Source organism: Crocodylus siamensis, chromosome 1, assembly GCF_052110815.1.
Source record: "Crocodylus siamensis isolate JL-2025a chromosome 1, ASM5211081v1, whole genome shotgun sequence".
Classification (NCBI taxonomy): domain Eukaryota; kingdom Metazoa; phylum Chordata; order Crocodylia; family Crocodylidae; genus Crocodylus; species Crocodylus siamensis.
Window position 1 is genome coordinate 370,108,331 of NC_143395.1, and position 15,986 is coordinate 370,124,316.

Below are 15,986 nucleotides of genomic sequence, written 5' to 3' on the forward strand. Positions count from 1 at the left end.
CAGAGCAACAAAAATTCATAGTGGTCTGGGAAGCATTACTTATAACGAAAGGTGGAAAGAATTAGGATTATTTAGTCTGGAGAAGAGAAGATTGAGGGGGGATTTGATAATAGCCTTCAAGTACCTGAAGGGTGGTGTCAAGGAAAAATCTTAAGTTTGGTGCTTCCATCACAGGGAGTTGAAACTACAGACAGGCCCCCAGAATGTGCCCTCTGGGTGACCTGGAGGCTTATCAATCACAGAGGATGAGGTAATCTGATCTAACGCACATGCTCAGTTCACTGACTGCATGATGTAATTTGACTAGAAATTTCTCTGTGAAGAGTGTTCTGATTGGCCACTAAATTCTTATAAAAGGTTTGTGAGCCGCCACCCGGGTGTGGTGAGATAGTGTGTATGTGTTTTGGAGGAGAGACTGTGCTCGATCCTGTGAGCAGAGGCTGCGGACGGCAGGAACTGTGAGGCGGAAGCAGAGGCTGCGGACGGCGGGTGGAGCGACTCGTCTTTTCGATCTCGATTACGGGACTGTTTGGCTTCGATTTTGACTTCGGCTTACTTCATTCTGGCTTCTCATCTCCGACCTCGGTTTATGGACTGTCTTTTGGACTGGTGTCACAACCCCGTTCCTCGATTCACTACGTTACAGTTTTTGTTGTTTGTTATCCCGCTCATGAGCTGTTGACCAGCCCTGGGACTAGCTAGTGGGCAGCCGCACCTATCCCTCAGGGGGCAGAAAACAAGGGCTCGCTAGTGAACCCCGTGGGCCAACAGACCCCTTTGCTGTTCGCTATACTGTAACTGAAGAAATATCTGAGCCTCCGCTTCCCAAGCGTGAGTAAATAAATCATCTTTGTTTAAACTTCCCATACAGCTCACACTCCATCACCGCTAATCCCACCTGTTCGTATTCCAATTGCCACCCTGGCCCACCGTGACCTTGGGGCCCGATTCACTTGGTGTTCGGTTACCCCGACAGGTGGTTATAAGGAAGATGGACCTAAGCTATTCTCTGTGACTGCAGGGGAGAGAACAAGGAACAATGGTCATAAAATGCAGGAACGGAAACAGAGGTTGGACACTAGGAAGAACTTTCTCCCTACGATGATGGTTGAACATCTGAACAGACTACACAGAGATATTGTGGAATCTCCATCCTTGGATACAGATTAGACATGCATTCAACTGGAAAGGTTCAGTCACAGACAATCCTGCCTTGAGCAGGGAGCTGGACTACATGACCTTCTGAGGTCCTTCCCAAACCTACTTTTCTAAGACTCTATGAAGAGCACTGTTAAAATGTGATTCCTTTCTCTCTACCAACTACTAGACATATAATGTTTATGCATTTATTTATTTATTAGATTTATATGCCACCCTCCCCAAGGCAGCTCAGGGTGGTTTACAATTAATTAATTTAGTCATGCAGCATAAATGCATTTCTAATTCAGCATAAGAACATGGTGAAAAAGTCCCATCTCAAATGAGCAGTGTACCAGCAGGAATGATCGTAATCCTCTGGAATCTGGAGGCTGTGAAGAGCAAGTAAAAATCTGAGAGTTCTGTTAGCTGAATCACTGTTTAAATTCCTTAAACTTCTTTGTATTTTAGATCGACTGTTTAAGGTATCCAAATCATCTGAAACAACGAGGCTACAAAAGGAATAGTATTATTTAACCAGGCCATATTTATCTCAGATAAAATCTCTGAGATAAGTAAATAAAATAAGTTGAATTACAGGCAATAAAATCTGTTATTTAAAAATATATCAGAGATACCAATGAAGTGATTTTTATTGCCACATGGGCAATAGACTAACCTGACAATAAAGGAGGTTTGGAGAAGGTGGCACTAGTTTCAAGGCCTGGGCAGCGGTCTAGCGAAGGGCACTAGATAGAAGATCTGTACCCTTAGAATGTGCTTATGGCCTCAAAGCCCAAAACTTGCAGACTTAGCAAGCCAAGAGTCTATAGAGTTAACATGGAAAAACCTCAAAACTGTACATTTTAAAATGCATGAATAAAGGACTGCCTGAGACGAACACTCTTTCTTACCAAATTCACTCAAATAATCCATACCCAGGAGATTCTGCCTGAGTAATGTAAATTAAACTATCTGCAGCATCATGCCCATACTGAACACCTACATCAATAAACTAATTATCATCAGATTGTGGCCACAGTCACTTTATGTAGGTTTGTAATATTAATTTTTATTATACTGAAACAAATGTAAAAATTACTGTACTCCTGTTTAAACAAATTCTAGTATAATAAAAGCCTTAGTCTGTCTGTCTGTGTAATGGTCTGGGCCAACTGCACATGCATTGCCAAGAGGGTGCACGTTGACTAGCTGCAAGGGCCCGGATTGTTACAGACAGAAGGGGCAAGGGAGCATGGGAGTGGTCGTGCCACCACTCTACCCCCATCAGCTGGTAGGGAGGGGAAGACAGGATGAAAGGAGGGCAGAGTGCAGGAAGAGGAAGTGGGGTTTCCGGTGGCAGCACTCCTCTGCCACACCCCCTGCTTCCACTGCTCCCCAGGCCCTGACAACAACTGGCAGAGAGAGGGAGGAGAGGGGGAGGGGAGGCATGCTGCCTGCCGTTGGGTATCAGGTGGCCACTGCAGCATGCAAGCTCCCCTCCCCCCGACCTGTTCCTGGGAGCCGGCAGCAGTGCGGGGTTGAGCGGCAGGTGGGGGACGGCCCATGGGTCCAGAGGCTGAGTGGTGGCACTGTGGGGTGCTGGGTGGTGGCACTCCATCCCCACCCCCCCAGTATGAAAATAAAAGCAGTGTGATTTTTAAGCCTGATACAAAAATATTCTCAATCAGTAAATTTTGATCTCTATGTAAAAGCAGACAAAAGGAAAGATTCCAAAGGGAAAAAATGATAAAAACGAGTAGAAGCTACTTAACTTTTCCATTTTCTAAGCAGTGTCATACCATCGATAGAGATTTACAAATGTTACCTTAGGGTTCATGAATTAAAATGTAAACAATTTTTATTCAAAACATTTTTCTGAGTTAAGGAAAAATTAAAGAAATTATTTTAAAATGTGAAAAGCTTATGCTTAAGAAACAAACCTTGTCCATTAGTTTACTTGCATGAAGGCTCAGACTGTTGAAGAATATCTTTTTGCTTAATAAATGCATTTCTTCAATTGTTGTTAACAGTGTAGCTGCACTGTTTCCTACAATACCACTGAAAACCAAAAGAGAATTATTTAGTTTAATAAAAAAGGAAACAATACAGATCCTGATACTTTGCTCAATGCCATGTTAAAAAATATCATACAAGTTCCAAAAGTTGAAATGCGCAGTGAACCGTCACAGCAGGCAGTTCTTCATTAATTCTAAGGTAATTTGTAAGACAGGATGATTAGTTAGAACAAGCACTAACAGCCAGAGTTACAAATAATTAGACACTATATGTAACTAGAGCATACCCATAACTTATCAAGAAGTTCACTATATGTAGTAGAAGGAGAAAATGAAAAATGTTGGAATAAGAAAATGCTGAATTGTTAATGTTTAAATAGTAGAAGGAGAAAATGTCTAATCATTTGTAACTGTGGCTGTTAGCGCTTGTTCTATGTACCGAGACATATAGTGTCAAATCCAGGTTTTATTTTGTTTCTTAAAATGTTCGAATTGTTAATTGCAAGCAAAACACACATTACTTAGTGGAATCTTTTTATGTTTTGCATTTAATATTTCAAATTATTTTTCATTGTGGAAAGAAACATGTCTTCATTAATCTTGCTACCATCTATTTAAACATTAATTTTGCTTTGGCTATAAAGAATATAATTCTCATAAGCAAAAACTGTAACTTCATTTTATTCTACCCTGCTCTCCCAGATAAATGTGTGAATATGTTCACCTTCAAAGTTTTAAAAGCCCATGGTTTATTCCTACAAGTGTTAAAATAATATATTAAATTGAACACACCTGTTCTATACCCCATTCAATATGCACGTGCACTTCTTGCAGATGAATTTACTATCTAAACTAAAAGTGATTGTTAGTTACAGACCATGTTGGGTAAAAATTCATCATGCCCGAGGGGAACTAATCTGGCATTCTTGAAAAATGGCAGCCTGATTTTCAGAGAATCATCTGCCCCCAGTAAAGTCAGCACCTCTTAAATTAGACTTAACTACAGTAACCAGATCCATTTCCCACTATACAGGAAAGCTCACTTGGCTACTAGGATTGTCTACTATGATCTTTTGACAATGTACTGTTGACTGCAATGTCTATAATTAAGGTTGTCTAACACTTTCTGTTATAAACCACATTTTGTAATGTTTACAATGTTGCTAAACTTTTAATATGGAGTCTCAGGTTGAGTTAATGGGGGGAAGTTCTACAAAAATATTTCAGCTGTTTTTAAGAATGAAATTAGGGGGGATATATACACACACACACACACACACACACAGACTTTTGCTTATGTTAAAATTTGTATGCTGATTTCGCTATAGACAAAGTACCTTTTCATATAATAAGGAGGGACTGCCTTTGTCAGGAATATGCCTTTTACTGTTCCTATGAAATGCCTCACCTAAACTTGGCCCTGAAATCTCAGCTATTCAAAACTTGTTACTGGCTTGGCAACCACCTTCTCTGAAAGTACGTACTAGATGGAACACGATTAGCTCAAATCTATAGGAGAGGAGTATAAGCCTAACTGGAATATAAAGATGAGTATACAGATCAGACCAACTCATTACTCATTGAATAAGAATGGCCAGTAGAAAAAAAAATTTCATATGATCATGTAGTTAAAGACTATAATACTGCACATGTTCAAGGAGTGGGAACAGAGTGAATTAAAAATTCTGTAAGCAACCTTAATTTTGCCTTCCCTGACTTTTTTTTTAAAAGAGTGCTAAACTTAGTAGCCTTAACATTTTTTCATGTTTTTTTGCATATATGTAACTTGGTATACCACTGAAATACAAATAAAGCATTTTGGTAGCATACTCTACAGAACTGTTTTGCATTTCCGGAGAGATTTTAATTATATTTAAGAACAATGACAGTTATTTGAAGGCTGGATGGTATCTCCTCTGTTCTGTGCAATGCTTAGAAAAATGGCAGAACTCAAACCCCTCCCCCCAGCAAAAACCCCACCCAGCATTGTTGCAGTGAAAGATTATTGTTTGAATGCACTAGAATATGTGTAAGCCTGAATAGGAAAACTATTGTATTTACTCTTGAGACCAAGACAAGGGTTTTTTTAAACCCCTGCTGAACACGGGATGGGGGGGTGGAAAGGGACCCCTCAGCTTGGATTGGAGTACAAGGTGAGGGCGGCAGGACACAACAGGCAGCTGCTGTGGCTCAGGGATTGGGGTCAGAACAGCAGCGGCTGCCTGTCTCCCACCACCTCTTGACCCCCTGCCACTGCTTTCCTTGCCTCAGCGGTGGGGGAGGGGGGTGAACTTATGAGGACCCCCCCCCCACAGTAATTAAGATCAATATTCAAATATTGGGGGGGGTCCAACTCTTAAATTTAGAGTTGTCTTAGATTCAACTAAGTACGATACTTAATATGGCTGGTAATCTTGTATACCTGATGGTATGATGGTAAAACTTGAGAAGATTAGAAATCTTGTACAACAAAACTGCTCCTGGTTCAGCTACAATCACCTGCTCAATTCTGACCTGTGGAATGAAAAGAATCCAATATGTTCAGTTCAACATATTCTGAAAGCCGGTCTTTTTGATTTTACATACACAATAAAAGTGGCATTCATTGAGAAATAACATTTCAGAAGCATGAAAAACTGTACTGTCCACCTCAATTGTATGATTTCTCTTAAATCAAAGTTTTTTGGCTGGAAGCTGTTGGGCAGAAAACAAGTAGGTGCATTACTTTAGAACTATCCCATTTTCCATACAGTTTTGCATGAAACTTGCTTGTTGCTGAAAATGTTAATCTAAGGAAATCATTTTGTGGATTAGCACTAGCACATGCTGGAATTCTACTCAGCTCTGAATAGCATGGACAGCTGCAAAATCTATGACCTACAACAGAGGATCACTGGCAACATGAAAAGACTCTGAATACCCAGAATATCAGGCATTCTCTTGACAAATTTTAAGATTGACCTGATTTAATCTCTCCTGTGTTAACGACCTGTAACCAATTCTTTACCCTGGAACTACTGGAACGTAAGCAGATATATTTAAACGCTAATACAAAAGTAATCAGAACTCTTGGGAAGGTGATAGCTTTTATTAGACCAACTAGATAGTTGCAAAAAATTCTTTATTTGCAAGTTTTTGGGTACACATGACCTTTCTCAGCTATAGGAGAGTGCAACGACTGTAAAATTTCTCCCAGGTGGAAATGAAAATTCATATTTCACAGGAGAGCTGAAAGGTGGTACACGATCTCTTGGTGGGAAAAGTTCATTTTATGCAAAATAGGCTGAGGTAGAAGTTGGAGTTGCTTTTATTTAGTTGGTCTAATAAAAGATACCCCCCCCCAAGAGTTCTGATTACTTTTGTCTGCAGAAGAACAACACAGCTACCACCTGTATCCCTGGAACACTAATACAATGAAATCATTAACCTGCTCACTAGGCCAGGAGATATTGAATTCATAGAACAACAGGGTTAACTTCCTTAACACCTGCACAACTGATGTGCTGTCTGTAGGTACATGCTGTCTGAACACAATCATAAAAGGACTGTCCCAGCAGCAGGAATAGTTTCCTGTGTTAGTCTGAAGTCAAGCAGAAGGCAGGGCAGATTTGCACCATATATATAAATCTATAATTTAGTTAGTCTAGCACAAGCTTTCGTGAGAGTAGGGTGTCAATCTTTAGGTATTCATAAAGCAATAAGGACCACTGATTATTACACCCTCATTCCTGCAAGTCCTGGACTTACTGACAAATTGCTGCCCATTGCCCACCCTTCCAAGTTATTTGTCTGCTCCTCAATATAGCATGTCAGTTAACTTTATCTGTTGAGCCAGCTGCAAAGGGAACTAAACCAAGCTTATGCATTCCATATCCATTTTACTTTGCGGAGACCAAAAAAAGCAGTGCAATACTTAACACTTACACCTGTGAAGCAAAATTCTTCAATTAATCCTCAACTGCCGTACACACTACACACATATGCATGCACACACACCGATTTCCCCATTTTGCACTGAGATGATCAAGCAGAAGGATTAAGAGAATTAATTGCCTAAGGCACTTAACAGGTTGGGGAAGAAAACGGGTAGGAGGGATGTGAAAAAAACCCCAAAATGTAGCTGAAGAATTGGAAAAAAATGAAAATAAAGGAAACTAGAAAAAGTAAAAAGGCCATTATAACAAGATGAATGGATTTTCTGAAAGATTCAGAGACTCAAAAATGTTAAATGGGAGGTGACAAGTGATTAAAGAAGCAGAAACAACAGAGGTGGCTTAAGCACCGATGCTTCCTAGAAACCCATCCTCTAAGAATTATGCTGGACACCAATATCATGTTTGGAAGCAAATCACAGACCATTTATTTACACCTTGCTGTTTTGCTACAACAAAACCCAAGCTCCACATCTTCCCTTGTACAGTTTGCACTTGTTTGCAGTAACACCTGACAATCTCTTAACAACAAGAGTCTGCAAGGATCATTTTCTGTACTTTATGACATTCCCTATAATAGTAGCAGTCTCTTAGGAACAACAGGACACCATGCTGCTACTAACAGGCAAAGACTGTACTGCTAGAGGCAGGCTGACATGCATGACCCTCACCCCTTGCTAATTATTATTATTTTTTGTTGTATGAGGAAAGATCAAATACTATGCACTTTATATTCATATGTCTTGAGTAAAATGTCTAAACCTTTTAAATACGAAGCCTTAAGTATTGTGTGATTAATATCATTCTCATCTACAATGCAACAGAAGTATTTATCATTTTAGGTCAAATTTTCAACCTTCATTCAACATTCATTCATATTTAGACATCTAAATAGAAGTGGTCTTATTTTCAGTGATGGCAAGTACCCCCAACTCCTACTTAAGCAAAAAAGTACTTGCAAGTGATCAGACACTGTCTAAATTTAGGTACTCATCTTTGAAAATAGTGGTCTGTATGATATTAAGTACCATTTTATCATGAAGAAGTGGGGACAATTCCTATTTACACAGAATTAAAACATTTCTTCAAAAATAAGGAAATTCAAAGGCTGGCGATATTCTTATGGGGACATTTAAAGCATTAAGAAAGCCATATATTATTCTCCATGTATTCAGATGTGAACACAGAAGTAAAGACTATCTTAAATAACTGTTATGCTAGCATGTAAGACTTAAGTGCTTAGAGTGGTGGTGTAATATATCTGTTTCATTATAAAGCTAACTGGAAGTGAAGATTTTACAAATGTCCACTGCAGATCCCCTGCAAAATAATAGTTTACTGTGGTGTCACATACAGAAATATACAACATTTTGTTCTATAGTCATTAGGGCAGTGATTCTCAACCAGTGACAGAGACTGGATGACCCATTTCCATGTGCCAGATCTGGCTTGCAGACCATGTTTAATTCCATTTTACAGCAAATGGGTTGCAGTTATTTGCTGTCATTCTGTGTTGTTTGTTTGGGACTTAAAATTTCCCCAGGAGAAACAAGTACAGCAACTCTGACAACAATTTACAAGGTTCACAAGATTGAAGTGCAAGCTCCATTATAACTTGCAGTATAATAGAGTGGAATGATCCATAGCTTTCTATTTAGCTTAGCAAGCTTTGGAAGGGTGGCAACCTTTCATACTGCTGAAGATTTTTAGGGTGTCTCCACAGGTACTAGAGATCAGAATGTAGTGATTCCCAGCCAGGGTGCCACAGCATCATAAAATATGCACTGTTAGGTGTGTAAACACTTACACATGATTCACAAGATAAACTCAGAGGTTTCAAACAGAAAGACACAATGACACAAATGATCTGTCCCACCGTATTTTTTTGAGTTCTCTGCAAAAGCGGCATTGTTCTATTATTTTTCTGCAGTCAAAAGATGAGTGAAAGTTAACAGCTGGCATTTTCTGAGAGGTGTTCTGAATCTAAAAAAGGTTAAAAACCATTTCTATCTTGTATAAAAGACACAGAAGTGAAGAAACCAACACTAATTTCATAAGATACCAAGCTGTATGTGTAAAAGTCACCTGTAGTGAAATCCTATAGCTCTACTGAAGTCAGCAGCAAAATTCCTATTTACTTAATAAGAAAAAATATTTCACCCCATTACTTCTATGCATTGCACAGCATTTTCAAATTAAAATAAGAACATTCTATATAATATAGTCAAAACATATCAGACAAATACATAATATTGAGAAAATATTTTCTAGAAACAATATTGATAATTTGACTTTTGTAGGTGCTAGCCATTAAGCAGGTAAACAGTGAAAACTGTGAAATGAGATCATAGTGGTTTCTTGCATTTCTTTTACCCTACCTTGTGATCCTTGGGGAACATTGACACATTTCAGCTATATCTTGTAATGCTATGATTATCTGGAAATATACTCAAATGGTTATATCTACCAAATTATTTCCTAGTACAACCTTTTTTTTTTTTTTTTTTTTTTTTTTTTTTTAAACAGACCAATGTTCTCTACCAGGTCAAATAAAATTCCTTAAAATATCATTACATTTGTTTTTACAAATACTTTAGCTTCTAAAGTGATATATAAGTACGCCTTAGTACATTTTCTAATATTAATTTAGTATTTCCTCATGTTACACAGTTATATCATTAATTAGTAATATGAACACTAAAATACGCTTTTATCTAGTATTTCCCCTGAAATTATTTTGTATTCAAAGCTAAGAAACACACCACTATAAAAATCAGTTAAAGTTTTCTTTGCCTTTCTAGAAGGAAATAGAAGATCATAACTAACCTTTACTAACTGTAAAGGTAATTAACAAATTTAAACCTTGAATTTAAATGCCTTTGGAGGGAGTCAGAAATACTTCAAAATTTAGTGCCACTGAACCACATATATATATATAGAGAGAGAGAGAGAGAGAGAGAGAGGTGTTCTTATATCCATGTGCTATAACATCTTTAATGCATAAAATCCCCTAATATTTAAATTATGTATACGTTTACTCTTTACAACATAAATTATCTATAATTAAGAGATGTATGAAAAGTTGCTCTTTCTAATATCCACAATTGAGCTTGGATATGTATATCACACACACACATACACACACACGCACAAAAAATACTCCACCTTTAAAGGTCTGCAGACACCTTCTGTGATATGCCCAACTACTTCTTGAATATTTTCTTCCACACCTACTGTTAATGCAAACAAACAATAATTATTATAGAAATGTATGTCCAACTTTTGCTTGTATACATTTGCTCATTTGTTTTATCATTGGGTGTTTGACTCATTGGGTGTTTGTATCATTGACTCCACCAAAAACAGTTCGTACAAATTTGCTGTATCCTTGTGACAAAAATGCCTACTGGTCTCTATTGGCTTTGAGTCTTGAAGCAATTTAGAAATATTTGAACATACATTTGACAATACAAGCCCCTGAACAAACACTATACGCTCTTTAAAACAGACAGTAGTATAAATGATCTAGTGAGAATACATCATAAGCCTGTTCATATTACCAGAGCTAAGGAAAACCAAAGACAAAAACAAATGCCATTTCAAGCAGCCCAATGATCAGTGTCATCTCCCATTGTGGTAAGTCAGAATTGGAAATGCAGAAGTCTACATCAACAGTAAATACCTCTGCACCTACTCTCCCCATAAATTATCCACACACTTGCTTCCTTGCAATATTATACAACAACTGTAACAAATTCTTGTTTTACCAGTAACTTGTTCAAGTGACTAGTGCAAATATATCCTTCATTATAAAACAAAGCAATATATAAATAAAAACACTAACTTATCCCCTTTGTCATTAAATAGAAATGAACTGGTGCATTGTAAGCAATACTGTCATAAACAGAAGATGGTCTACAGTTCTCAACTTTATTACTGTCTCAAAATAGATTAATGAAGTCAGTAATTCTCAAACTCTAATTTAAAATCTGTCAACACGAGTTCAGCCTCAGATGACATTCACGTGATGAACTATAACTGAGTGTGGTTAAGCCACGTGATAAAATCAGTTGACATTAAGCCATATTTAACTATTCTTATTTCAGATCAAAACACAATCTTTGAAACCCTATAAGGTACAATCAGCGCAGCCACAATGCCATTTTACATTGATATATATAAGAGGGTACTTATGGAGAGCAACTAAAGCAAAAAAACTAAATTGAATGAAAAGCTTCAACCTCCTTTCCTAGCAGCTAGCTCGTAAAAGACAAGCACCCAGAGGATATATTATCCCTTTTAACAGAGTTTACAGATAAGAGCACTCATGTTGTAGTGCTCATCAAGAAACCAGCAAATCCTTACACATATAAAACAAGTGCATCAAGATGCGATCAACAAAAACAGATGTTCTTACTGAATTAAAGCTGACATCTGAATTGCAAAAAAAAAGATCTCAAACACTGGTGGTTTACACAGTGCACCAGGACTCAGTCATATTCTGGGTGCATATGTATTAATAATTTTTGCATTTTATTTAGTAAAAAGAAACTTGACAACATGATTAATAATACAATTATTACAATTATTAGTTTGCCACAAAGGATGATAAGATATCCACTTATTTTGTTTGAAGTTATGGCATTTTGGAAGGGACTTGCCCAGAAGAAGAAAGCAGATATGAGGAACAGGCAGGAATAGAAACCTTTCCTGATTCCTCTTCAGCTGCTGGCTGTCCTCTGTTCCATCTCTGATCCTTGCTCTATCTGCTTTTCCACGGAGCATATTTAGCTCATGCTTAATTCTGGATGCTGCCCTACAGTGCAGTTCCTTATGGAATGCAATCCCTGCTGCATCTCCTTTAAAGATTTTTTTTCCCAATTCTCCCCCTCCAGGTCAAAAGTCTGCAGGAAAGTGAAGTCCCTGCTGTTTTTGTGTAGAATTCTACAGGAGAGAAAGATGGTGTTTTCCTGGCCATCACGTTAGGGATTCAAAATTTCTCTACATTTGCTCTTAGCCTTTAGACAACTAAACAGCACTACTGGTGGGTTTTATTCTACACTACAAAGCTCTTACGTGGTTTTAACAAACTAGGGTTATCTACTATGACTTTTTACATTTTTCCATAAATGGCTAGATTTTTTCTCCACCGGAACAGGATCTACATCTTTCCATGATCTACAGCAGGTTGGACATGTAGCTTTGTTTTGGCAAAGCAAAGGAAAACTTCAGATAATTATTAATCTATTTTTTCAATATACAATTCAATTATGGATATATTTTTTCCTTTTCTTTTGTACATATCTGGTCACAGCCACAGTGTAAATATTCAATTTACACATAGATACCACAATAAGGACAGAGAGAGAGAGAGAGAGAGAGAGAGAGAGAGAGAGAGAGAGAGAGAGAGAGAGAGAGAGAGAGAGAGAGAGAGTGTGTGTGTGTGTGTGTGTGTGTGTGTGTGTGTGTGTGTGTGTGTGTGTGTGTGTGTGTGTGTGTGTGTGTGTGTGTGTGTGTGTGTGTGTGTGTGTGTGTGTGTGTGTGTGTGTGTGTGTGTGTGTGTGTGTGTGTATTCTCCCTCTCTCTAATACAGGTTTAGGCTAGAAATAAGTTGTGATAATGCCAGTCATTTGAAGACCACATCAGCAGAGAAGTCCACAGAAAACTTTTAGTATCTTACGTGAAATACCCACTGGTCACAACGTAGCACCATTGCACGAAATATACAATTGCTTAGCTAAAAATACAACTAATGCTTACAACCTTATATAGTTCCCACTGAAATCTTCCAATTACTTTCTGTGTGAATTGAAACAGGCACTTAAGAGTTGGATTCATCCCAGGACTCGGTGGTAAACATTAGGGGCTACAGACTATACAGACAGGATAGAAGGGGGAGGAAAGGCAGGAGTGCGGCGCTCTACCTCAAAGAGCACTACACATCAACTAACAGGATGGGGTCAGAGGAAGGGCAGACTGAAGTGCTCTGGGTCAGAATACAGGGGGGTCATGGGAAAAGGGACTTAACAGTGGGGTCTACTCCAGACCACCCAACCAAGAGGAAGAGCTGGACCGCAAATTCTCAGGTCAGCTCACAGAGGCAGTTAAGTCAAGGGACGTAGTCGTTATAGGTGATCTAAATTACCCGGACATCTGCTGGGAGAAGCAGTCAGCCAGGTCTGACTGTTCCTTGCTAAGATACAGGACCTCCATGTAACCCAGAATGTGCACAGTCCCACCAGGGGGAATGCCCTGGTGGCCACAGGCGATGACCTTGTGAGGGGAGTCCAGGTTCTTGACCACCTGGGAGACAGTGATCATCGCCTGCTGGAATTCACCATCCAGTGCAGGGTATCAATGGCCGGCAGCAAGGCAGTAGCCCTTGACTTCAAGTGGGTCAATTTCAATGAGTTGAGATTTGTAGGAGGGGCACTGGGGTCCTGGAGGGTAGGGGAACTGGGTGTCCAAGACGAGTGGTCATTCCTTAACAAGATGATCCTTCGAGCACAAAGGGTGACAGTCCCAATGAGAATCAAAAGGGGCAACAGTGCTCAAAAGCCCCCCTGGCTTGCCAAAGGCATTCAGCCAAAAAGGAGGTGTACACCCAGTGAAAGGGAGGGGCTATCACCAAAGAGGAGTATACCTCCATTGCTCACGGTCTGTAGGGGGCTGTTAGGAAAGCTAAGGCAGATACAGAACTAAGGTTAGCATCAAGGACAACAAAAAGTATTTTTACATACATAGGGAGTATGAAGAAGGCACAGGGTAACATGGGGCCCCTGCAGAATACGCTTGGAAAGCTAGTGGTTGCACCAGAGGAAAAAGCAGACCTTTTTAACAAATTCTTTGTCTCCATTTTTTTGTGCAGGGACCAGGACATCTCCCCCAACCAAGATTCAGGACAGACTCAGGGTCAGGGAGGACCAAGTTAGGGAACTTCTGGAGGGGCTGGACGTGTTCAAATCAGCAGGTCCAGATGCTCTCCACCCCAGGGTGATGAGGGAATTGGCAGGAGTTATCGCAGGCTCCCTGGCATGGCTTTACCAGCACTTGTGGTGCTCTGGCTAGGTGCCAGAAGACTGGAAGAAGGTCAATGTGGTCCCCATTTTCAAAAAAGGGTGGAGGGAGGACCCTGGCAACTATAGGGCCATTAGTCTTACTTTGATCCAGGGGAAGGTCTCTGAGAAGATTACCAAGGAGCACATCTGTGAAGGACCAGCGGGGGGATGATGCTCAGGGGCCACTAGCATGGATTCATTAGGGGCAAGTCCTGTCAGACCAACCTGATTGCCTTCTACGATCAGGTCACAAAACCACTGGACGCAGGTGTCATGGTGGATATAGTTTTTCTGGACTTCAGGAAGGCCTTTGACACTGTCTCCCACCCTATTCTCATTAAAAACCTAGGCGACTGTGGCATTGATGCCTACACAGTCAGATGGATCACAAATTGGCTGAGGGGCTGCACCCAAAGAGTGGTGGTGGACAGGTCATATTAGACCTGGAGGGATGTGGGCCACTAGGGCTCACTCCTCAGGCCCATACTGTTCACTTTTTTTATTAGCTATTTGGATGAGGAGGTGAAAAGCACCCTGTTCAAATTCGCTGACGACACCAAGATTTAGGGTGAGGTGGGCATGCTAGAAGAACCAGCAACATACCTACAGGCTGGGGAACTCCCTTCTTGTAAGCAGAGTGACAGAAAGGGATCTTGGAGTCATTATTGATTCCAAAATGAACATGGGTCGCCAATGTGAGGACGCAGTCAGTAAAGCTAACCGCACCTTGTCATACATCCACAGATACATCCCGAGCAGGGCCAAGGACGTGATCCTCCCCCTCTACGTGACACTGGTCAGGCCACACAGCTGGAGTACTGCATTCAGTTCTGGGTGTTGCACTTTAGGAGGGATGTGGCCACATGATCCGGGGCAGACCCTATGAGGAGAGGCTGCAGGACCTAAACCTATCCAGCCTCCACAAGAGAAGGCTGAGAGGGGACCTGGTGGACGTCTATAAACTTACCAGGGGGACCAGTGGGGAATGGGAGAGACCCTGTTCCCCCGAGCACCTCCCAGAGTAACAAGGAATAATGGCCATAAGTTGTTTGAGAGTAGGTTCAGGCTGGACATCAGGAGGCACTACTTCACAGTCAGGGCAGCTAGGATCTGGAACCAACTTCCAAGGGAAGTGGTGCTGGCTCCTACCTTGGGGGTCTTTAAGAGGAGGCCTGATAATTACCTAGCTGGGGTCATATGAGCTCATACCTACCAGGGGTCATATGAGCCCAGTATTCATTCCTGCCCAGGGCGTGGGGTCGAACTTGATGATCTACTTAGGTCCCTTCTGACCTACATCTATGAAACTATCAAAAGCAGCTTCAACTTATAGGTCCCTAACATAAACCATCTTATTGATGATTTTGTGATCCTTTTCTTCTAGAGATACAGAATTTTAGGGAGCCTCTCAGATGTTCATAGCAAGTGTCCTGATTCACTGGGAGACTCAGATATGAAATAGAGAACTTTCAATTTCTAAATTCTACATTCTCAGGCAGACTGCCCCACTCCCAGTGCCACCACCACCCACCCTGAGTGTAGCCCGGCCCAATGCCCCTGCCGAAGAACCTGGCAGAGTCCCAACCCCAGCCCATTGTGGCAGCCTGCTCGACCCATGCAGATCCAGTGGCACATGCCCCCCCACCTAGAAAACACTTTTTACTACTAGATCAAACAAATATGACTTCAAAGTCCCCAACACACCAACAGGGAAATGTACCATGGCATTTTTATAGGCACACTTTAGAGACCTGCACCTGAGTTCTGAAGACTAGCAAGAAAGGGCCCCTTCTGAAGTGCAACATTAATGTGAAAGGCACAAAGCCTTTGAAATATTCCTT

The 15,986-nt window shown here is 40.4% G+C and overlaps 1 protein-coding gene across 2 annotated transcripts in view; it reads right to left on the reverse strand.

Moving 5' to 3' along the window:
- COG6 (component of oligomeric golgi complex 6) overlaps positions 1-15,986 on the reverse strand; it is a 95,907-nt gene that overhangs the window by 21,172 nt on the left and 58,749 nt on the right. Inside the window, exons 11-13 of one of the 2 annotated variants that reach the window (XM_090027023.1) lie at positions 10,253-10,317; positions 5,578-5,669; positions 3,081-3,198 (exon numbers count right to left, since the gene is read on the reverse strand). In XM_090027023.1, coding sequence (XP_089883149.1) covers positions 3,081-3,198; positions 5,578-5,669; positions 10,253-10,317 — 275 coding nt within the window. Of the gene's footprint in view, positions 1-3,080; positions 3,199-5,577; positions 5,670-10,252; positions 10,321-15,986 lie in introns of both variants that reach the window. The other variant, XM_090027014.1, reaches the window with a different exon arrangement.